Source organism: Mesoplodon bidens, assembly GCF_964165515.1.
Source record: "Mesoplodon bidens genome assembly, chromosome: 11".
Taxonomy (NCBI): domain Eukaryota; kingdom Metazoa; phylum Chordata; class Mammalia; order Artiodactyla; family Ziphiidae; genus Mesoplodon; species Mesoplodon bidens.
The window spans coordinates 50,572,878-50,598,274 of NC_138167.1; the positions used below are offsets into that span (position 1 = coordinate 50,572,878).

The window sequence follows — 25,397 nt, forward strand, 5'->3', positions numbered from 1 at the left end:
TTCTGTACCCAAGGCCATGGCAGATCCAAACAGAGCCTTTCTGAGCCTTATTAGAGACATGACCTCTCTCGGAGTCATTGCCCCATGTCAGGTGACATGCCCCATGTTTAGAATGCAGAGGCATCTTTATGCAATTAGCAGGAAGCACCTCTCCCTACTAGTGGTTGCAGCCCGACACTGGCACACCTGGTCTCTAGGCTTGGTGCCCTGTACAGGCCTCAATCCCAACTGTCTGCAGCAGCCCTGGCTGAAACCCCGCCCCCAATTTTTCTCAGAAAAAACATGTTTTAAAGTAAGTGCAGGTTATGAAAAATACAATTTTAGATATAATCCACATAAAAGTGCACATCTGTTATCTGAGTGATACATAATTGGTAAATAGATATACATCTCTCTTTCTGACCACTGTGACAGTTGCATACAGAGTAGATCACATTGTTTTTAAAAATGAATTTATTAAATTGCTTATAATTATAAAAGATTAAAGTGCACAGAAATTTGCAAAATATTACAAACTTTACATCTTATGCCACAGTGTATGAAAAGCATCATGAATATTTCAGTTTTACTTAAGCTGTTCATACCTTTTAACTTTTCAAACATCTTAAAATATAATATGGACACAAGAAAATGGTACAAGAAGTGTTTCAACAACAGAGCGTATTCTGCCCCCCTATTGTGAATTAATGTTTTCTGAAATTCAAGATGCACGTGCAATTATAAGGGAAGGCTTTTGGTGATAAAGTTTGCGAAATGATCTTGTTTAGTTTTCAAACAAAAATGAAAGCTTTCCCTTCCTATTGACATAACTAAAGTATCTGAGGGATATTTAAAGAAAAATCTCCTGAGTATTTTGGTCTAATGCTTTGATTTGCTAAAATTCACAGGCATCACAAAAGTATACAAAGTAAAATTTCTCTAGTGGTTAACACCAGGCAGGTCTAGGCCCAGATTTCCCCTTCATAGGTCCACTGCCACACCCATCCATTTTTCCAAGGTGCTGCCTCTGCTCACATTTACAGATGTAGCCCACGAGTGCCTGCAGACACAGCCCCACGTTTTCTTCCCTACCCACTAGTCAGCACTAGACTTACATGAACACTGTCAGTGTCACAGGTTAACCTGGGTCTCCACTACAACCTGGCCGTTTGGGGAATATTGGCAGTGTCATACATCACATTCGCCGCCTTAAAAGGGTAGAGGTTTTTTCCCTCCTGTCCACAGAAGTAAATTTTAAACTGTGGAGACGATTTATGAAAGATCGTTTATGAAAACATAAATGAACAATTCTTTTCAAGTTCTATTTTATATACAAGGAGATAAGGCAAAAACATTTCCTTTTCTATGACTCCATAAGCAGTGAGTAATTGCCATATCCAACACTAGGAGTTACTCCTACACTTCAGAGAAGAGAAGAGGTAATTGAGAGGAATCGGCACCACTTCCAGGAGCAGTGTCCCGGGTGAGTGGGGAAAGGGATGAGAACATCCCCACTCGGAAGAAATTCATTTCTTTCTCCCAGTGTGGCCAGATCTCACATGGCCTGTTGTGAGCACTCTCTGATCACACCATTAACATTATCAAGAAAGCTAGTGAAATGGTCCGGATCCACTGGGACAATTCAAAAGTCCAGAATACTGTTTTGCTGAATCCTACAGAAATACTGTTTTGTTTTTAACATTCACGGCAGGCATTTAGAATTGTGAACTGGAGTGAAGCTACTGTATTATAACAAGCCTGTAGATATGCTCACTGAGCAGTGTTTCCTTTTCCTTTGCTGCTGGGACTCTGAGTGTCTTGGCTCCTGTGGCACCTGGGCATTTAGCAGCATCCCAGTGGGTGGTGGCCCATCTAGCAAGAATCCAGTGCCAGACCCCCTCTCCTGCACCCAGCCCTGCCTTGTCACCAGTCACAGGTGAGAGGTACGGGCCCTGTGTCTTTTCCAGAGCCTACAAGAGGGCCTGGCACCCGAAAAACAGTAAAGCACAGTAGAGACTGTGGAGCTGAATAAATCGAGGTCAAGATGTGCACGGTGGGGCAGAAGTTCAGCAGGAAGTTACCTCCATCTGATGGCAGAGTTTGTGACCAAACTAATTTGTTTTCTGACCCTTAATTGCCAGATTGGCTTGAGGGGAGGCTGGAAATTCAAATCAAATCCCGTCTCTTTTCTTTTTTGGGAATAATCTAGGTATTCTCCTGTCTCTCCCTCTCCCTCCCTAAAAAATGCTCCCCAGGTGCAAACAAGTTAATGGGCTGGGAGTAAGAGAAGGGAGGATGCGCTGAGCTACCTTCTCTGTGGCAGATGCTTTGGTAGGCTATCACTTGGACGTGCAGAACCCCTCGCAGGAACACGGTGCAGTCACGCTGAGGGCACTTGCTGTTCTCTTGACATGCGCAGCACTGGCCTGTCACAATGGCTGTGAGACAATCATAAGGTTGCTTGTAATACTGTACTTCCTGGGATATCATGGATAAAGGGCAACTGGTGGGAACCTGATGCACTCATCTTTTCCAAACCATTATGTTGATAAATATGTAATTTTAATCACTTGATTTCATTTTTTTTTCAAGAAATGACATATCTTCAGAAGAGGTAAATTAATTATCCTGATCAATACAAGTCACAATTCTGTTTCAATCTGTAACTTTCCCTGCTTTTGCCATCTTATTCCCTTGAGATTTGCAAAGCAGTCAACATTGATTAGGCACAGAACATTCTAGGAGTGCTCCTGGAAGATGAAAGGTGTCACTGTGAATTAGCACAAATATGCTCAGAACCTTGCTATCTTCATTGCAATCCATTAAGAGTATTTCTCTGAGATGGAAAGATAGGCCAAGATGAAGACTGAAGCTATTTCCTCTTATTACCTGAGATTTCTTTTTCTGTAGGAATGTGATAATGCACCTAAATATTGTGAAGTCTTGGGTCTATCTGCCACTTAATACAGCATTCAAACTGAATTCTGCATTAGATATTTTTAATCACACAACTGCTAGCATGTCTAATCTTTAATGATGGTATTTGTAAGGGAAAGATAACTCTGGAACAGATCTGGCAAAAAGTGAAGAAATGAAACAGTGCCTAAAAATAAAAAAAGGTCATGTGCTTGAGAACAGAAGGAATGAAAATAATCAAATGGAGGAAAAAAATCCATTCTACTTTGATAGGGGTTGTTTTTAATCACACAAAGACACCTCTTCTGTGTTACTAAAATTCCAAATTATCAAAAAAAGTAACATTTTTGGTTTTCCTGGTGATTAGTTTTATGCCCTTCTTGATCTCAATTTTACATTTTCCAGTTCCTACATCGCTAGCCGAAACTGAAAAATCTGCATGAAAATGGTGACAGTTAAGACTCATATTTGCCAAAGTGATTTAACTTATTCTCATTAGTGATTCATGATATATTTTGATAAAGCTGAATTCTTTAAAGTGCTTCTCAGAACAAAAAGCTCTTAATCTGATTTTGGTCGTAAATTGTTATCTACTGCTGCTATCATCCTCTCAGCTATGACTCCCATATTTTTGGTCATGTCTTTGAGGTGATTCTCATGAAGAAGCTTCTGGGTTAGGTATTTTTCTCTCCTGATCTTGCTCTCCGTGATTTTCGATACGTCTGGAATTGCATACGAAATGAAAAATTTCACAGAATAGATGATATGCTAAGGGAGAGAAGAAAAATGTCAATCACAAAGAGAAGTAGGGGAACACAGAGTTTCTTCCATTTATTTTTGCTAGTCATTATAGCAGTGTATCAGGACAAGGTGGTGGGCATTCATCATGTATACCCAATCTCTCCCACCACAGCATGGCTCTGCCAAGGTGCTACATTTTGTTACTTCATAAATTTCAATAATACTATTTGATATGTAGAACAGAATACATCTAATATCTAGAACACTCACCATGACACTGATGATGCTATGATATTTTTATGTGTGTTCCTTTCCTATCTTGTTCCCAGGCCTCTTCCCCAAAGGTAAACACTAAACTATCTGTGTGAGTATATGTATATAATTTTCTTTTATTTTTGAATAGTTTAACAAGGTATGTATATATCCTCAAATAGTATCTTGTTTAGTTTTGCTTGCTTTAAGCTTTATAAAAACAGTATGATACTGTCAGTATGGTACAGTCTTTTGAAAATAGCTTTCTTTCCATTCAAAATTAGTTTCTAAGATTCATCAATGTTATTGTGCATAACTGTAATCCATTTTCACTTCTATACAATATTCCATTGTGCAAACACACTGTAATTTATTTGTTCCCCTATCAAAAGGAATTGGGTTTGTGTCTAGTTTTTGGATTAGAAACAATGATGGCAGAAACATTCTTGCACTTGGATTCTGGAGAATACCTGTGAGTTTCTCAAAAGCGTGCACCTAGGGGTGGAACTGCTGAGACCCTCTGTTACATGAATGTTCAATTTTACAAGATCGTACCAACTATACCAGCTGACACTCCCACCAGCAGTGTGTGATGATTTCAGTTGCTCTACATCCTTGTCTGCACTTGTTACCATCACTTTTCTTTTTTTTTAAAATTCTGTCTCAATTATCCTTTATTTGTAGTTTACCTTGAATTACTCTGGTAACCTATTGAGGTTTTTTTTTTTTTCTCCAATTCGCGCTGTCTCGGCGCACGTACGTGTCACCAGCTTTTTTTTTTTTTTTTTAAATTTATGGCTGTGTTGGGTCTTCGTTTCTGTGCGAGGGCTTTCTCTAGTTGTGGCAAGTGGGGGCCACTCCTCATCGCGGTGCGCGGGCCTCTCACTGTCGCGGCCTCTCTTGTTGCGGAGCACAGGCTCCTGACGCGCAGGCTCAGTAATTGTGGCTCACGGGGCCAGCTGCTCCATGGCATGTGGGATCTTCCCAGACCAGGGCTCGAACCCATGTGTCCGGCATTGGCAGGCGGACGCTCAACCACTGCGCCACCAGGGAAGCCCCACCATCACATTTTTTTTTTTAAACCAACATGGTGATTATGAAATGGACTTTCACTTTGGTCTTACTTTGCATTTCTCTGATGACTAATGAGCTTGAAAACCTTTTTATTTATTCACTGTTCAAAAATCCCTAACCTAGGAAGAAGATAGAGATAATATAGAATAAACATAATTAAAAACACATAAATTACACAGTGTTAAAAAGTGATAAGAGCTATGGGGAAAAAAGTGACATGAGCTAAGTAAAGCAGAGTAACAGTTATCATGAGTGTTATGGTGGGAGGTAAAATTTATATAGATTTTATATAGATCAGTCTGGACATGCCTCATTGAGCAAAGATTTTAAGGAGGTGAGGAAATTAGCCATTCAGACATCAGGAAGAAAGACATTCTAGGCAAAGGGAACAGCCAACAGAGTCCATCTGGTAGAAGCCTGAAGGGTGCATTCCAGGAAGGCTGGAGTGAAGTGACATCACGGAGGTAACAGAGCATGGCTAGATTGTGTTTGGCCTTGTATGTCATTATAAGGACTTGGGCTTTTACTCAGAGTGAGATGTGAAGACAATAGGGAGTCCAGTTAGGAGACTGTTGCCCTAATTTGGGCAAGAAATGATGGTGGCTCTAACTTGGGCGGCAGCAACAGAGCTGATAAGAAGTGGTCAGATTTGTGATACATTTTCAAAGGAAAACTCAACAGGACTGGATGTGGAATAAGTGGGGGAGAGAAAACAAGGGGGACTCCAAGAATTCTGGCCCAAGCAACTGTTGAGATGGAACTGCCATAATTGAGAGGGGGTAAAACTGTGGACAGAACAGATTTAGTGCATGGTAGGGAGAAGAACATTGAAAGTGGACTTAAGAAAATATGGGAATTTAGGGCAGTAGATCTGAGGTAACTGTTAGATATCCAAGCAGAAAGGTCAAGTATGCAGTTGGATTGATGGGTTGAGTTCAGAAGAGAGGTTTTCTGGGGATATCCATTAGGGAGTCACTGGCATATAGATAGCACTTAAAGTCTCCGGACTGCATGAGATCACCAATGCTGTGGGTAGAGAGAAAAGATGACCAAGGAATGAGCCATGGATCATTAAGAAGAGAAGGAAGGGAGGGGCAAAGAAGTTAAGACAGGACTGCATAGAGAGGTAGGAAGAAAGGCAAAATATGTGTTTCCCTGGGAGCCAAGTGAGGAAGAGTTTCAAGGAAGAGTGATCAGCTGTGTCAAATGTTTCTTGTAAGTCAGGTAGTGTGACAGTGGAGAATATTTTGAGCTGAGAGAGATATTAGTGAGTTCAAGTGATAGAATTACATAGTAAAGAGGCAAAAGTTGATGTAGGAAAGAGGTTTTTTTTCTTTTTTTTCCCATCCATTTCTGAGGTAGGTAATATTTACAGATATGAAGATTTTCTATGTTATACCACCCTTGCATTTCTGGTATAAAGCCAATGTGGTATGATGTCATCTTTTGAAAACAGATTGCTAGATTCAGTCACACATCTTAAAAAGATCTTTGCCTCTATGCATTGAGTAAGACTGACATAATTTCCCCTTCCCTTTCTAATCTTGTCTGATTTTAGGAACTAAAAGGGGTTGGAGAGTATTTCCTTTTCCTGATCTCTGGAGGAGTGTGTATAATATTGAAATGATCTGTTCTAGAAAGTTTGGTTTCACTCTCCTAGAAAGCCATATGGCTTGGTGTTTTCAATGGGGACAGATTTTTCAATTACTCAAAGTTCTGCTATAATTTGAGGTTTACAGTTACCTTCTTTAGCATTTTAAAGATATTAGACTCTTCTCTTCTGGCTTTGAGATTGATGTTAAAAAGTCTACTCTCAAGACACAGACTGGCTGAATAGATACAAAAAGAGGACCCATATATATGCTGTCTACAAGAGACCTACCTCAGACCTAGGGACACATACAGACTGAAAGTGAGGGGATGGAAAAAGATATTCCATGCAAATGGAAATCAAAAGAAAGCTGGAGTAGCAATACTCATATCAGATAAAACACACTATAAATAAAGAATGTTACAAGAGACAAGGAAGGATACTACATAATGATCAAGGGATCAATCCAAGAAGAAGATATAACAATTGTAACTATATATGCACCCAAAAGAGGAGCACCTCATTATAAGGCAAATGCTAACAGCTATAAAAGAGGAAATTGACAGTAACACAATAATGGTGGGGGACATTAACACCTTAATGGCACCAATGGACAGATCATCCAGACAGAAAATTAGTAAGGAAACACAAGCTTTAAATGACACAACAGACCAGATAGATTTAATTGATATTTATAGGACATTCCATCCGAAAACAGCAGATTACACTTTCTTCTGAAATGCACACGGAACATTCTCCAGGATAGATCACATCTTGGGTCACAAATCAAGCCTCAGTAAATTTAAGAAAATTGAAATCATACCAAGCATTTTTTCCGACCACAACTCTATGAGACTAGATATAAATTACAGGGAAAAACAAACAATGTAAAAAACACAAACACATGGAGGCTAAACAATACACTACTAAATAACCAGAAGATCACTGAAGAAATCAAAGAGGAAATAAAAAAATACCTAGAGACAAATGACAACGAAAACACGACAATCCAAAATGTATGGGATGCAGCAAAATCAGTTCTAAGAGGGAAATTTATAGCAATACAATCCTACCTCAAGAAACAAGAAAAATAAACAACGTAATGTTACACCTAAAGGAACTAGAGAAAGAAAAACAAAACCCAAAGTTAGTAGAAAGAAAGAAATCATAAAGATCAGAGCAGAAATAAATGAAATAGAAACAAAGAAAACAATGGCAAAGATCAATAAAACTAAAAGCTGGTTCTTTAAGAAGATAAACAAAAGTGATAAACCTTTAGCCAGACTCATCAAGAGAAAAAGAGAGAGGACTCAAATCAATAAAATTAGAAATGAATAAGGAGAAGTTACAATGGACACCAGAGGAATACACAGTATCACAAGAGACTACTACAAGCAACTCTATGCCAATCAAATGGAAAACCTGGAAGAAATGGACAAATTCTTAGAAAGGTATAATCTTCCAAGATTGAGCCAGCAAGAAATAGAAAATATGAACAGACCAATCACAAGTAATGAAATTGAAACTGTGATTAAAAATCTTCCAACAAACAGAAGTCCAGGACCAGATGGCTTCACAGGTGAATTCTATCAAACATTTAGAAGATCTAACACCCAACCTTCTCAAAAAATTTCAGAGGAAGGAACACTCCCAAACTCACTCTATGAGGCCACCATCACCCTGATACCAAAACCAGACAGAGATACTACAAAAAAAGAAAATTACAGACCAATATCACTGAGGAATATAGATGCAAAAATTCTCAACAAAATACTAGCAAACAGAATCCAACAACACATTAAAAGGATCATACAGCATGATCAAGTGGGATTTATCCCAGGGATGCAAGGATTCTTCAATATAGGCAAATCAATCAATGTGATACACCATATTAACAAATTAAAGAATAAAAACCATATGATCATCTCTATAGATGCAGAAAAAGCTTTGGACAAAATTCAACACTGATTTATGATAAAAACTCTCCAGAAAGTGGGCAGAGAGGGAAACTACCTCAAGATAATAAAGGCCATATACGACAAACCCACAGCAAACATCATCCTCAATGGTGAAAAACTGAAAGCACTTCCTCTAAGATCAGGAACAAGACAGGGATGTCCACTCTTGCCACCATTATTCAACACAGTTTTGGAAGTCCTAGCCATGGTAATCAGAGAAGAAAAATAAAAGGAATACAACTTGGAAAAGAAGAAGTAAAACTGTCACTGTTTGCAGATGACATGATACTATACATAGAAAACCCTAAAGATACCACCAGAAAACTACTAGAACTAATCAATGAATTTGGTAAGGTTGCAGGATACAAAATTAATGCACAGAAATCTCTTGCATTCCTATACACTAACAATGAAAGATCAGGAAGAGAAATTAAGGAAACAATCCCATTAACCACTGCAACAAAAAGAATAAAATACCTAGGAATAAACCTACCTAAGGAGGTAAAAGACCTGTATGCAGAAAATTATAAGACCCTGATGAGAGAAATCAAAGATGACACAAACAGACGGAGAGATATACCATGTTCTTGGATTGGAAGAATCAATATTGTGAAAATGACTGTACTACCCAAAGCAATCTACAGATTGAATGCAATCCCTATCAAATTACCAATGGCAATTTTTACAGAACTAGAACAAAAAATCTTAAAATTTGTAGAGAGGAACAAAATACCCCAGAGAGCCAAAACAATCTTGAGAAAGAAAACGGAGCTGGAGAAATCAGGCTCCCTGACTTCAGACTATACTACAAAGCTACAGTAATCAAGACAATATGGCACTGGCACAAAAACAGAAACATAGATCAACGGAACAGGATTGAAAGCCCAGAGATAAACCTATGCACCTATGGTCAACTAATCTATGATAAAGGAGGCAAGGATATACAATGGAGAAAAGGCAGTCTTGGTGTTGGGAAAACTGGACAGCTACATGGAAAAGAATGAAATTAGAACACTCCCTAACACCATACATAAAAATAAACTCAAAATGGATTAAAGTCCTAAATGTAAGACCGAACACTATAAAACTCTTAGAGGAAAACATAGGAAGAACACTCTTTGACATAAATCACAGCAAGATCTTTTTTGACCCACCTCCTAGAGTAATGGAAATAAAAACAAAAATAAACACATGGGACCTAATGAAACTTAAAAGCTTTTGCACAGCAAAGGAAACTACAAACAAGACGAAAAGACAACCCTCAGAATGGGAGAAAATATTTGCAAACGGATCAATGGACAAAGGATTAATCTCCAAAATATATAAACAGCACATGAAGCTCAATATAAAAAAAAACAAACAACCTAACAAAAATTGGGCGGAAGACTTAAACAGAAATTTCTCCAGAGAAGACATGCAGATGGCCAAGAGGCACATGAAAAGCTGCTCAATATCAGTAATTATTAGAGAAATGCAAATCAAAACTACAGTGAGGTATCACCTCACACTGGTTAGAATGGGCATCATCAGAAAATCTACAAACAACAAATGCTGGAGAGAGTGTGGAGAAAAGGGAACCCTCTTGCACTGTTGGTGGCAATGTTAACTGATAGAGCCACATGGAGAACAGTATGGAGATTCCTTTAAAAAACTAATAATAGAACTACCATATGACCCAGCAATTCCACTACTGGGCGTATATACCCAGAGAAAGCCATAATTCAAAAAGACACATGCACCCCAATAGTCTTTGCAGCACCATTTACAATAGCCAGGTCATGGAAACAACCTAAATGTCCATTGACAGATGAATGGATAAAGAAGATGTGGTACATGTATAGAATGGAATATTACTCAGCCACAAAAAGGAATGAAACTGGGCCAGTTGCAGAGACATGGATGGACCTAGAGACTGTCATAGAGAGTGAAGTAAGGCAGAAAGAGTAAAACAAATATCGTATATTAACGCATATATGTGGAATCTAGAAAAATGGTACAGATGAACCAGTTTGCAAGGCAGAAATAGAGACACAGATGTAGAGAACAAACACATGGATTGGGATTGAAATATATACAGTAATATGTACAAAATAGATAACTAATAAGAACATGCTGTATAGCACAGGGAACTGTACTTCACTTTGCTGTACAGGAGAAACTAACACAAGATTGTGAAACAACTATACAACAATTAAAAACAAACATCTACTCTCATTCTAATCTTAATTTTCTTTGTCAGTCATCTGTCTTTTTTCTCAGGTTACTTTTAAGATCTTATATTCAGTGTGCTGCATTTTCCTTACAGTGCATGTAAATATTGACTTCTTTGTTATCTATTCTGCTTGATATTTGTTTTGCTTTCTTCTTTGTGAACAGATGTCTGTCACTTATGCTGCAAAAATTTTATCCACTGACTCTTCAGATTTGCATATCCTCAGTTATCCATTTTTTTCTTCTATGATTTTTTGGGAAAGTTAGTCCTTCTCATTCTGTCTTCCATATCTAACCTCTTTTTAAAAAAATTTTTCCATTTTCTTCTCTCTTTGTGATGTGCTAGTGGTAATTTTTTCAGATTTGTCTCCCAGTTCACGAATTCTCTCTTCAGATTTGCCTAAACTTGTTTTATCCAGATGTTAATGTCTTCATTTCAACAACTATTTTTATTTCTAAAAGTTCTTTTTCATTATTTTTCAAAATTGCCTTATAATTTTTTTAGTTTCTTATTGTTTGTTCATTTTTGGCTCTGTCATTTACTTGTTTAAATATTTTCATATATGGTTAATTTATATTCCTTATCTGATAATTCAAACTCTTAAAAGTTATTGATGGAGCTTCCCTGGTGGCGCAGTGGCTGAGAGTCTGCCTGCCGATGAAGGGGACATGGGTTTGTGCCCTGGTCCGGGAAGATCCCACATGCCGCGGAGCGGCTGGGCCCGTGAGCCATGGCTGCTGAGCCTGCGCCTCCGGAGCCTGTGCTCCGCAACGGAAGAGGCCACAACAGTGAGGGGCCCGTGTACCGCAAAAAGAAAAAAAAAAAAAGAAAAAAAAGTTATTGATGATCCAATTCAGATTTTATTTTTTAATTTTTTTGGCTAAATCTCATTCTTGGTTTTTCGTTCTTTTTTTTTCTAATTTCCCCTTTGTCATTGTTGATCTTTGATAGCTCATATTTGCTTATCTCAATCTGGGAAAAAACCGGGGTCTAAATTAAGGATACTTTCATTCAGAGAAGATATGCATTTCCCTCTGCTTGGAGACATATTTAGCCTTTTGTGGGGTCCCTGGCTGAATCCAAGAGTCTCAAGTTCAGCTTTTCTACTGCACTGCTGACCCAAGGCTTGGTCTCCTTGGGCTTTTAGGTGGAGACACTAATAACAGCACTTGTTCTCAGAGCAGTCCTGAACTTCAGAGGTGCTCACTGCTCTATTTCAGGCAATCATGGTGTTTTCCTCTTTGTATATTCTCTTTCCTTCTAGTAAGCACAAAACTGCAAAGGAAATTATGTTTTTAACTGATTCTAAATGTTCTGTAGTGAGATGGCCCCTCACAGCATCTAGTCCACCATGATATCAAAAGTAGAAATCAAAACACTTTGGCAACTACATATTTGAATATAAACTAGTGACTTGCTGATATATCAGATACTGTACTTCAGGAATCCACTTATGATGGTGGACTAATGATGAACTATTTTCTTCTGTTAATTTTTGGTAACTGCTTAAAAAAATACTAGAAAAATTATCAAAGCCAGGTAGCCTGTCCCACTTTTTTCTTGCTAACAAATTTTGATTCTACTCAGAGCAAACCAAACACCTCCTGTCTAAGCCTACTTAGCTGCTATAAGGAGCCATTTGCTGTAGTTCTAGCCAATGAGATGCAGGTGACAGTCTGCTCTGGGGGCTTCTGGCAAAGCATTTTCTTTCCTAACAAATAGGAAAAGATTTGGCTAGCATCACCCTTCTCCTTCCTCCTGCCTAGAACATAAATGTGTTACCTGGAGTTGCAGTAGTCATATTACAACCACAGAGTGACATGCAATGAGAGAAAACCTAGAGAATCAGATACAGTCCTTACATCAGTGAACTGGTGTTGATTCAGGAGCACCCACCTACTCCTAGTGAAATTTGTTATGTAAGAAAAATCAACTCCTATTTGTTTAAGCCACTATCGATGGGCTTTCTGTTTCTTGCAGCTAAATATAATCCTAACTGACCACACCAATGAAGTAACTTTCAAATCTTTGGAATTAAGTAGTAGTTATTCACTCGGTGTAAGAAGTAAAGTTGGTTAGATCAATTTCAAATTTATAGCTGCCTTAGTAATTTTTCATAGCTGGTAAATTTCAGGGATGTAAAAAACTATAGTAAGAAGGTATACTGTGAAAATTCAATTAAAATAATACAAATAAAAATATTATAGCAATAAAAGTTTCTCCAGAGAAAATATGATATCTTATTTGTCTTGAATAAGCCCCTTCATAGCCTAATATGGAGCCCAGTGCCCCAAATAAAAAGGCCTTCAATTAATACTGAACTGAAAGGAATTGAATTCCCCTAGCATACAACATGCCTTTAACTTTTAAAGGAGTTAACCAAATTTATTTATTTAAAAAAATAAATTTATTTATTTTTATTTATTTATTTTTGGCTGCATTGGGCTTTCGTTGCTGTGCGCAGGCTTTCTCTAGTTGTGATGAGTGGGGGCCACTCTTCGCTGCGGTGCACGGGCTTCTCATTGCGGTGGCTTCTCCCGTTGCAGAGCATGGGCTCTAGACACACGGGCTTCAGTAGTTGTGGCTCGCGGGCTCCAGAACTCAGGCTCAGTAGTTGTGGCGCATAGGCTTAGTTGCTCCGCGGCATGTGGGATCTTCCCAGACCAGGGATCGAACCCATGTTCCCTGCATTGGCAGGCGGATTCTTAACCACTGCACCAACAGGGAAGCCCAACCAACTTCATTTAATTACTGTTCTCAGGTCAAATTTTATTAATAAATGTTATAAAATAATTATTAGCAAGAGATAACATACTGTACCTTTTAAGTCAGAAGAGGCAACACAAAGCCTGCAAATATACTGCTTCATAAACTATTTCAGAGTATACTTTTCTTACCTCCATGACAATGATAAAAGCCAGCTTGGCTGCGATCACATGCCAATAATAAATGTTGTGTTTATACTCTTGTGGGTGTCCAGGAGGGTACCGGAAATCACGATACCTGGAAATGAGATGGAGACATTTCAGGAGATAATTCTTTTTGATCAAATGCTGTAAACAAGGGCCCATTAAAAAAGGTCATACTTCATGCAACACTCTTTTAAATTGGACATCATGTAAATTTTCTCTAAGAGTGTTTACTTGTTTGTTTGTTTTATGGCCACGCCACATGGCATGGCTTGCGGGAATCTCAGTTCCCTGACCAGGGACTGAACCCGGGACCACAGAAGTGAGAGCCTGGAATCCTGACTACTAGGCCAGCAGGGAACTCCCAAGTTTCTCCAAGAGTTTAGTTTGATGACAAAACCCTGAAATAACTACTCCAGTAATACTTCATTTAACTTACAAGAGGAAGATGATGGTAATGATGGATTCCATCTTTGTAAAAAAGAACAAAAATACCTTAAATTTTATCCCTGCTTTCTCAAAAGAGTATAACTAAAACAAGTTAGCATATTTTCAGAAACATGCTTATAAATTTATTTATATAATGGTGTCATCAGGGTTCACTCAGCTATGAGGCTATCTCTCTCTACAGAGAATACTAACCTAGTTTAGAATTTTCTTACTTAATTTCCTTGTTGTCAGATATCATATGCTACTGCTGTTAGTGTATTTCCCTCAGGTAGCACATCTCTCATTTTCTGCCTATTACCTATTAGGCCTAGTTTAATTACTCTTTAGAACTATGTAAAGTAAGAGTAACCAGATTCAATGAGGGATTCTGAAGAGGCTTTACTATGTGTAACTTGGAAACATTTATTTGGGGCTTATCTCTGGTTTCTTGGTTGTGTTGTTGAGAATGTGAATCAGAGAAGGCTTTGAGGAGTTGAACTAAATGAATTTTAAAGCCTCCTTTAGGTTTAAGACTTTGATTGAAAAAAAACACACACACACGCACAACTCTACGACATGCAGTCAACAAACTTTTCAGTTAGTAACTTAGTTGACAAAACTAAGTGTGCACTGTCCACAGTTGATCTTACTAGTCATTAATATTAGTGCAGAGAGCTTTGGAACACTTTTAGAGAACACTGCTAGGCCAGGGTGAGGTATTTACATTTTTGTCTTTGTGTTGCTTTGTTAAGTGATGGTACATACTAGTTTGTCATCACTCAGTATCGTCAGGTTGTGCTTGAATAACACATTAGTCATAACAACTGAATTATCTTGCTTTTTGGAACTCTTAGAATTTCTTCAGTTCTAAGATATAGGACTTTCCCCCTGGATCAGTCTTCCTGTAATCATTTGAAACTCTCACTTAAAAACCTTTCCTTATGGTTTGGCTTGAAAGTTCTAACCCTGGTCTGTATTAACTTTTATATCCCATCCTTTTAAAAGTCTGATTGAAAAGAAAGCTAGGAAAAAAACATCTTTAGCAATTTTATTTAAATGATACCAAATAGAATTATATTACAATAAAAGTCCTTTAAAAGATGAAGTGCATTTCTAAACACTTATAAGCAGAACTTGCCTGCATGTGGTATAGTCACCAAGCTCAGTGTACGGATTTTCCTTGCTTTTGCTTTTAAAGTCGGCAACGTTGAAGTAGGAGAGAGTGTTGTTGATGTATCCCTCCATGGTGTAGTGTGGGTGGTCCCCATAGGGCGGGACGGAGAAGGACCAGTAATACACCAGGCGGGGGATCATGTCTGATGTGAAAGCAATGATCATGGCCTATGTTGGGAAGAAAACAGTAAAGGGGGTATTAATTGAGAGCCTTTATAGCTAAGGTTAACCGACATGCCAGAATTACATTTTCATCAGTTGATTTTTTTTTAAATTAAAGACTCAGAAACCTTAATTGTTTCCTGTCAAATGGATATAGGTAGTGAGTATCCTAAAGTCTTTGAGCAGCTGCTTTAAAGTAAAATAGTCCCTTTGCTTTTGGTCTTTAAGGGAATGTCCAGAAGTCTACCTGCAGTTCAAAAGCAAAGGCCTGATAGTTGCCTATTATGTGTCTTAAGTACAGTAAGAGTAATTGTAGACTAGGGTATTGTAGACAACTCAAGAGCTGCTTGCATATGTTATTTGTAAATTATATTTTTTAAAATTAGAATATAACAAAATTCAACCTTGGAGCACTATTTGATATAATTTAATCTTTTATGATTTAGAAGTCCCTTTTGTATGCATCATACTAAGGTCAATATTATGAAAATAGGTTGGCTTTATATGATTCCTTTGTAGATAAATAATTGGGAAAAAGCTACTTTTTTATCACTTACCTCTAACTGCATAATATCTATTTTCCTTCAAATTCATACTTTTTCCCTATAGTATCTTGACTTGTTTAGACAAGTCAAACCATAGTCTGATTTAAACTCTCAGTATATACTTATGTCTGTTGCTTTATTAGACAGCAAGAGCTCTGTTACTTTAATAAAATGTAGTAACAAGAAATTGTATTGGGATTGTTCTATTCATACAGTCAAGCAATGATATCTATTTTGTTAGACCTAGTGTCTAAGCCTCTAAACTTCCAAAAGGTTAAATAGATAAGAGTTAAAAACACTGTAAATTATCAAATAACACAAAGACAGTTTAGTGTGTTCCCAGATTAAAGAAATAAATATGGGTCAGTCTTAAACCAGAGTCCATGCCAGGCAGACATTTATTAGGATCTAAAGCTATTATGAATTACATGAATTTTCTACAAAATTCTTTAATTTGGGCTTTAATCTCTCAATGTGTAAAACTGGTTTGAAGGAAGGAGAAAGTGAAGAATATTCTTCAATCCAAATTCTATGTGAATAAACAAAGGTAAGTGTTTCAGTCATTTACTGAAGCAGAAGACATGTTTTGTGCACAACACGATTTTAATAGTATTCATCTGAACATATGATTTAGACACAGTGAGACCACAGGCCAATAAACAAGGTCTCAGGTAAAGCAAGAAAAACAACTGAGGGGCTTTTCTACTGCAAAACTCCCTCCCCCCGACTAGAACCAGCTTTGTCATTTCCTCTGACGTGGAGTCTCTCTGGGTGTGTGTAGGCTTGCCTGTCGGTGGTGGTAGTGGTGGTGGTGAAAGACAAGAATATTTTACTCTTCCTAGATTTCAATAGATTAAAATTTCCTGTTATCATTTAACTCAACTTTAGCTTTTTATAGAATCACCTGCAGATGTGCTTCAAGAAGCTACAAAAATTCCAACAAGGAAGATAATTCTATTGACTTCTGACAAGATACTTTTTCCTCCTGAATTGAGCTGCTTTGAGACACACTGCAAGAGTACAAATAAATGCAGTGTGCTTCATTTCCCATGCTGTCCCAAACACAATTTTCCATTTATATCAAAATAAATTAAAATAGGTCTTCAATAGCAGATGCTCTGGCATGATACAACAATGTCAATTCAGCTTATTTATTGAACCAGCAGCTTTAGAATGAATAATTTTATACTGGACTCCTGCCTGATGCCCTTTCATATCCCTGGTGGCTGTTCTCTTCTTCCTGCTTCCTAAAAGTTCTCCTATTATGGGAAGCTAGCTACTGTTGTGCACATGAGATTGGGAAGGCACAAATTAGGTATGTGAGGGGATAATATACATGTTTCATTCTTACAGAATTATACGCAAACGTGAAGAGGAGCTGCATCTTGGAAGCTGTAACAAATTTTAATATGGAAAAAAGGATTGTCCATAGTTTAACAGATGATCGAATAAGCAATTTTTCTAGGGTATAATAAAACAATGCCCGAGTTATAAGAAAAAACATCTACTGGGTGAGAACAGTAGCACCAATTAGTGGGCGTGTGTGTGCCTGTGTGTGCACATGTCTTAGAGACACAGCCAATACTCCATCTGCGCTAACGGCGTGGAGCCATGCTGGGGGCACGAGGAAAAGGTGCCTCATATGATCAGACCAGGACGCTTGAGTAATGGGGAGTAGAAGTCAATTGAATTTTCTGGTTTGCTGAAGGTCAAACAAAAATGCTTTTAGTTTCAAACCTTGTTGCTAAAAATTTCAAGCACACAAGTCCACGTTCCTGCCTGGCTTCATGTCGTATAGCATATTGAACATGACAGATTCATACTTTTATGACTATGGAGCTTGAAAGGCCTCGCTGTCATATTTCTGAACATCAGCCTACGTTTCGCAGCGCAGTGGATGCTGAAGGTGGGGACTAGCTGGGTGTGTGGAAACCGACATAATCTAGCGGTTGTTTTGTGTGTGATTTGCCAACTTTCTCCAAAAAGGAGGGACAGCATGCACTTCAGATAAATTGAGCATTCTTGGGGGGTGACAGCTGGGTTCCAGATAACTTGTCTTATTGTGTAAAACTGTGACCATGTTCCAGACAGTGACACACTGTAAAATTCTTGTGCCTCTAGTTTTTTTTTTTTTTTTTTTTTTTTTTTTTTTCTTTTTGCGGTATGCGGGCCTCTCACTGCCGTGGCCTCTCCCGTTGCGGAGCACAGGCTCCGGACGCGCAGGCCCAGCGGCCATGGCTCACGGGCCCAGCCGCTCCGCGGCACATGGGATCCTCCCAGACCGGGGCACGAACCCGTATCCCCTGCATCGGCAGGCGGACTCCCAACCACTACGCCACCAGGGAGGCCCATGCCTCTAGTTTTGACACCTGGCAAGGTCTACGTTGTCACTGTGAATGATGATGTGTAATGAAGATGATAACAAAGCTGCTAACATTCCATGAGGACCAGGCTCTGTGCATTCCATGCATTAACTCACTGAATTCCCTGAGCCCCCTTTGTGGTATGTAATAGTCTGAAAATATGTGATAGGGAATTACTCGATTTACAAATGATAAAATGAAGCTCTGAAGGGTTAAGGCTTGGCCCAAGATCGTGCAGTTGGGAAGCTGCAGTGCTGGGAGCCGTGGCTCAGGCACTGCCCGACTCTGTTCTGTTTCTACAAGTGCTCGTGGGAAAAGGTGGCAGATGCAGGGTAAGTGTGACTTGATTAAGAAGTTGTTAAAACTGGGATATCACTTCGTTGGGGACTGTAACCTGGGAGTGAAATTGGCAGTGAAATAAGGGAGGAAATAGCCCTGGTTGTACGGGTATTTCTAGGGAAGGCGGTTCCCTGATGGGCTGGCATGGGAATTGCTCTGCTTGCCCGCTCCCTGTTGGCCGGTGAGGGCAGGGGGGGGGAAGGAGAGAGACTGTTCAGACTGGTCCATAATCAGTACAGGTTGTAAACAACTGCGTTCTATTCCCTCATCACTCAGACACATGCAGGGTGTGAGGATGCTTAGCCTATGACCAACAGTGGGTAGGAAAGACCACGGGTGGTGTGAGGAGAGATGAGACGTGCCCTGAATCTGCCTCCTCAAGGAACCTCTGCCCCTGGGCACGAGGAAGGCAAGGAATGGCTGGGAATGCACAAAGCGTTTATACTTCATCATCAAATAGTTCCTATTTTAAATTCATCATCTGGAATATACAGTAAAATATGGTGGCATGATTGTTATTATTTTAGGGTCTTCAAACTCTGAATGGATAGATTTCTATCTCCATTATAAAAGCACTATTGGGTAACTCCTTTTATAGTCATGTGAGGATTAAAAGAGTTAGTACTTACTGTTAATACTATTACCACGTTTCTATTGAATAAAAACTACCAAATGAGCAACAATAGCTTAATGGTCACTATTCTTAGCAACTGCCTCTGTAAGAGGTCTTGTAATTCACCAATAATAATACATAATGTACAATAAACAAAATACATTAAAAAATAACAATTACAGTTATAGCAACTATGTTGTTTATATGAATGAAAGTATTAGCATCTTTCTCCCATATTATGAAATACCAAACACTGGATTCCTTAGGAAGCAACCCTAATGCATTTTTGGACTTTTCAAGGTCTTTACCCTGTGAAGCCTATTTACTCACATTGGTCACCACAGCCAGAATTGCTATTCCTTGCATGATGGGCTGCCATGCTCCGATGTCCTGGGCTTTTACTGGCACCATGCGTCTATACTGGGTAGTCAGTTTCCACGCGTCCACTCTTATTTCCAGTATATTGTTCACCAGAGCCAACAGAGGGGCCAGTGGAAAAGAGGCCACAAATAAGGTGACGAACCCAAACTGAATAACTGTCAATGGAATGGACATACATCATGGAGTGGTGGATGGATGGAAGGACAACACATATTCCTTTACTCTTATTAAGAAAGAGAAAGACAAACTGAACTAAATACCAAAGATAAAAGACATTCGTGGTAATAATAATGTTCAACAGTGAAAGAATCCAAACAAAAGACAAATATAAAACCTCTGGAAAGAAGACTAATTATAGCCTGTTTCTTTCACATATATACACTTAATAGGAATAACATATTTAAAAATCTTTAATCAACCATAGTTATTTGCTAGTAATAAACTTGGGACACTCTAAGCATATTACTCATTCTCAGTGTAGAAATAATAGAATGTTGGAAGAGGATTTGTGATTTAGGGTTAAAAAAAAAGAAAAGGAATATTGTGGAAATACCTAACAAGCTAAAAAGAAATAAGAAATGTACTGAATGTAAATTTGGGAAGCCTATGTTTGGAGAATGCTGGAGGAAATATGCTGAAAATAAGCAAATGAACAAGCTCCCCTGAGTCTGTGAATGCAAGTGCAGCACATTCAGAGAATTTGGTATATTATTACAAATCATGGGAATGTATGCAGTAAGTGTCTTAATAAGTCAAAATATAATCCTTTTTCAGGAACTTTTATTTCGATATTGTTGCAGTCTATATGGTCACAGTTAACTCAAAATTGGGGTGGTGGCTTAGAAGTTCTTTCCCTTTGTCTGTAATTTACATGGCTTCACTATAGATGGGGCAGCAGAGATCTGGGGGAAGCTGTACCACGGGAAGGTAGGGTTAGCTATGATAAGGCCAGAGATCTAAAAAAGTTTCACACCCTTCTCTCCTAATTGGCAGACCTTTCAAGTGAACTAGCATAGGGATGTAACTAAGACAGTGGATCAGAGGAAAATTTACAGGCCCTTTAGGGCTATTGCTCAGCCAAGGGGCAGGGATCACTCTGGCCAGGAAGGGCAAGACTCTGGAGGCAGTGGTTGGGTAGGAGGAGCTGGCAATTGCTTCTGATATGAGAGGCCAGAAAGTGTCACAGAAAAGCAGTCAGGGTTGGAAAGATCTGGCCAGTCTACAGGCCAGGCAGGAGCCGCTGTATTCAGGGAAATCACACAGGCAAGGACCAGAGTTCGTGACGTTATAGAGTCAGCAGCATGTCACCGAGCAGTGATGTCAACATCTGTGTCCATGATTCACCCAACCCTAAATGAAGTACTCCACCTCCAGGGGCCAGGCAAGTAACAGAAATGTGTGGAATGGGTACAGTAACTGGCAAACTGGCAAGTGGATGTCCTAATGGAAGGAACTGCTCAGAGGCACCATATTGGAACGAGGGCCCAATGCTGCCAGATCTCCTTACTACTGAAGAGAAAAGCCAGAAATTAGGACTTTATTAGCAGTAAAGCCAGTTAAAAATCCAGAGGAGAAAAGATACCATTCATAAAGACAACAAAGGCACAGACTATTTAGAAATAAACTAGTGAGAAATGTTAAGATGGTTATGATAGTTGACTGAAAAAAATAAAGAAAAACAAATAATGATGAATGAATGGATGCACCATACTGTTAATTGGGAAGACTCAAGTTTGGGGACATATCAGATTTTTTTTCTCCAAAATAAAGTTTAGAAGTTGAATGCAAATTTAGTTAATAATCCCAAATGGACTTAAGAAAAAAAGCTGAAAGGTGATGCTAAAGTTCATCAAGAAATATATACAAGTACACAAGTGAAATAATGAGGAGAGATGTTTAAAGTGACAGTGTTAGGGATATTTCTGAAAAAGGATAAAATGAGACCAGCTCTAAGAGATATTAATGTGTATTATATTGCTATGGTAACAGTTCAGAACTAGTGCATTAATAGATAGTATGGATTAAATAGATTTCAAGAACAGATGCAGATATTCATGGGATTTTAGTATATTATAAAAATGATGTTTCAAATCAGTGGATTCAAGTATTGGAGTAATTAGCTAAATCATTAGAAGAACTGGTATGGAGTCCTCACTTCTGATATCAAAATAAATTCAATGGATTAAACATTTTTAATTAAAAAATAAAGCACCAGAAAAAAACCAGCATGGTATAATCTGCTCTGATATTCAAGTGAGAAGAACTTTCTAAACAACTTTTGAAACCAAGAACAAAAACAAAGGCCTATCAACTCAGCAAGGCAAAAAACATCCATTGTGAAAACAAAAACAACCCTTGACTGAAACTTTCTCATGACCCTGAATTGCTCTCTGATACTTTCTATGCTTTCTTCTTCACTTTAAAGTCAAGTTTCTTGAAGCACTGCCTGCGCTGGTTATTTCTCCATCACTCAAAGCTCTGCATCCTCTGTGGCCCTCACGACTGCACTGAAACTCGTCTTGCTAACTCTGTTGGTGGCTGCGCATGCCAAAGCCAATGTACGTTTTCAGTCCTTGTTTATTTGATTACTAGGCAGCTTTTCCCCCCCGCAGTGCCCCCACCCCGCCCCCTGCCCCCTCCCGGCTGCTTTTGATACAGCCAAATATTTTCCTCTCTGTGGAATGTTTTTCCCCCTTGATTTCTGTTTACTTAAATAGTTTTAAAAAGCCAAGGTAGAAGTGTGTGTGTACACACACACACACACACAGATATAATTTTTTCAAGATATCTAACTATAGTGCTTCTTGTATTTTTTCCCACAGTCCCGGCCGTTAAGGGGACTTTATTTATTAGCTCTTGCTTTTTTGCCCCCCCCCCCCACCCCTTTGCATTATGCTCCTTTAGTCAATATTCAAATCCCTTTCAAGCAAGGTGATAGCCTTTTCTCTGCTAGTTTCCTCCCAACTGTTCTATTCTTCTTTCTCTTTGGGGATTTTTCTTCTCCCACTTAACCTTTAAACGCCCCTTTCCCCAGGGCTTCATCATCAACTCTCTGTCTGGCATGCCCGAATCACCCCCATGGTCTCACCCGCAGCTCCTCTGAGTTTCTGACTGGCAGATCCAACTTAATAACAGACATCGCCTCTCAGATGTCTCATAGACACCTCACACTCAAAATATCCATCACAGAACCATTTTTTCAAAACCATTTTTTCCACCCTGCATATTCACTCTCCTGGAAGTTATCTTAACAATTCTATTCCTCACCTGCCATGCTAGTCATCTCTTGAACACCTATCAAATCTGTCTCCTTTTCCTCAGCCCATAGCCTCTATGTAGGTGCTTACCACTTGTTGTGTGGGTTACCTGGTGTAGCCCCCTGAAATACCCTCTCCCCAGCAAATGCAGGCCCCACCCAAAATATTATCTTCATTCTGCTGCCAGAATAATCTGATCTTTGACAGAAACACTCTGCAATTCTCTTGCTTACAAATCTTCCAAAGTATCCCTATTTCTTTAAGGATAAGTTCAAGTCTCCTGGTTAAGCACACAAGACCCATCATGATACAGCCCTTGTTTACCTGATATTCCCCCCTACGGATCCTTTGTTCTAGCCATACTTTGTTTACTTGCCATCCTCTGAACTGGCTAAGCTGTTTCATGCCCTTGTACTTGAAACTGCACCCATCTCTCTGCGTGAAATGTCCATTACCTCTATCACACTTTAGATAGCTACCTTCCATTCACCCTTCAAAATCCAGTTTAAATATCACCTGCTCTAGGAAGTCTGATTTGTGTTCACCTGCTTAGCCATCCACCAAGTACTCACCATCCATTGCTTGGCCCTGGGAGGCCAGATACCAAGTCTTAACTTTTCTTGGTATCCCCAGCAACTGATATAGTGTTTGGCAAAGCAGTTGCTCAATCGTTGTGAGATGGATGGATGGACGAATGAATAAAGAGTAAAGAGATGAGAGGCCTACAAATCCTCGCCAGTCACCTAGTTGCCATTTTGGAAAGTTCGTCCTGCAAAGATGAGCAAGTGTCAACGCAGGTGGTGGGAAGAAACAGAGCAGAGATGGGGGAGTGGGGGAAGACAGGCCTGGTCCTGGAGAGTGCAGGGGAGGCCTGGGAGGGTGTAGCACTGGAGAGAGAGGGAAAGAGAGGGGTAGGTGCAAGGAGATGTTGAAGAACAAGTGGTATTAATTACAGTAAATTAAATGGAGAAAATTATATGTGAAGGTAAGATCAAGTGAACATGCAAGGGTGAAAGAGGCAGTACCAGAGACAAGCAGGGCCCACTTCATCACTTTACTGCATTTCATTTGTAGCACCCACCCACTGGGAAGGCATCATCAAGTTCTCGAGAGACTGGTGTTTGTGCTGTACGGTGCTCTAAGTACAAAACGGTATCCTGTGGCTTTTCAGATTTTAAGACTGACAGACTATTTCTCTTAGGTCACAAGTCTAAGTTCTCAAAAGTCAGGACCATACACCTGGGGAGGCGATTTTGGTTAACAACCCAGGCTTACTCTAATAATCTCAAAGGATGGTGGGGAATTCACTAAACAAAATAAAGAAATTTCACTCAAAACACATATGCCCCTACAGAACCTGGCGGGGGCCGCTGGGGCGATGCCACTGTCAACTCAACTAACAGTTGTATTTGGGTGTGTTGGGACTCCAAGCTCAAGTCACTTAAATATTCATGAGGGTCCAGGCAGTGGTGTCCCAGCTGAGGACTGAAAGGTGTAAAGGCCTGAGCGCTAACCTCCAACAGGACCAGTCTAGCCAGGGAGAGAGGCATGCAAACAATCACATACCATCAAGACAAGAGTCAAGTGCTATTGATGCCTAGAGAAGAGAGCAGAAACTCTGTGTGAAAAGTTGAGGGTTCCTGCTGAGGCTAGGTAGGAACTCTTCCAGGTAGAAAAGAAGGGAAAGGGGGCTTCCCTGGTGGCGCAGCAGTTGAGAATCTGCCTGCTAATGCAGGGGACATGGTTTGAGCCCTGGTCTGGGAGGATCCCGCATGCCGTGGAGCAACTGGGCCCGTGAGCCACAACTGCTGAGCCTGCGTGTCTGGAGCCTGTGCTCCGCAACAAGAGAGGCTGAGATGGTGAGAGGCCCCCGCTTGCCACAACTAGAGAGAGCCCTCGCACAGAAACGAAGACCCAACACAGCAAAAATAAATTAAAATAAATAAATAAATAAAAAAAGACAAAGAGAAATGGTCATATAATTACCATTAAAAAAAAAAAAAGAAAAGAAGGGAAAGGGTTTTCAGGCAGAGGGGAGTTGGAGTTCCCTCCACGGGGCAGAGGGGACCAGAGCTGGTGGCTGGGCGCAAGGCCTAACTAAGCAAGGGTGGAGGGCTCCAGTGCTGTCTGTCAGAAGATGTCTCCCTTCAGTAGCCAAGATGCATAATTAAAAAGGTAGATGGTGCTGTCATTAATGAATACAGGGAAAATTGGAAGGAGGAAACTGTGGGGATGAGCTCACCCCCAAAGGCACTCTATGCTTATTTTAGAGGAACAAAAATAATTCAAAAGGCATTTGGAAATTCTATCTCCCATAAACCAAAAGAACAAAACATAGATTTCACTCTGGTGTTGAATACAGAATAACAGACTGCCTACTCTCAGAAACTGATTAATTTTTCTAATTCATTAAGGATTATTTGGATAATAGGAAAACAATTTAATAAATCTCAAAAACTGGGGGAGGGATAAATTAGGAGTTTGGGATTAGCAGATAAAAACT

The 25,397-nt window shown here is 39.4% G+C and overlaps 1 protein-coding gene across 2 annotated transcripts in view; it reads right to left on the minus strand.

Moving 5' to 3' along the window:
* Window positions 1–434: 434 nt before the first annotated feature.
* The window catches only part of ANO6 (anoctamin 6), a 218,840-nt gene continuing 193,877 nt past the window's right edge, over window positions 435–25,397 (minus strand). For both annotated transcript variants that reach the window (XM_081249034.1, XM_081249035.1), the window contains 4 exons: window positions 19,587–19,792; window positions 15,200–15,402; window positions 13,621–13,726; window positions 435–3,663 (listed from right to left, as the gene is read on the minus strand). In XM_081249034.1, coding sequence (XP_081105160.1) covers window positions 3,457–3,663; window positions 13,621–13,726; window positions 15,200–15,402; window positions 19,587–19,792 — 722 coding nt within the window. In that variant the 3' untranslated portion in view covers window positions 435–3,456. The remainder of the gene's footprint in view (window positions 3,664–13,620; window positions 13,727–15,199; window positions 15,403–19,586; window positions 19,793–25,397) is intronic.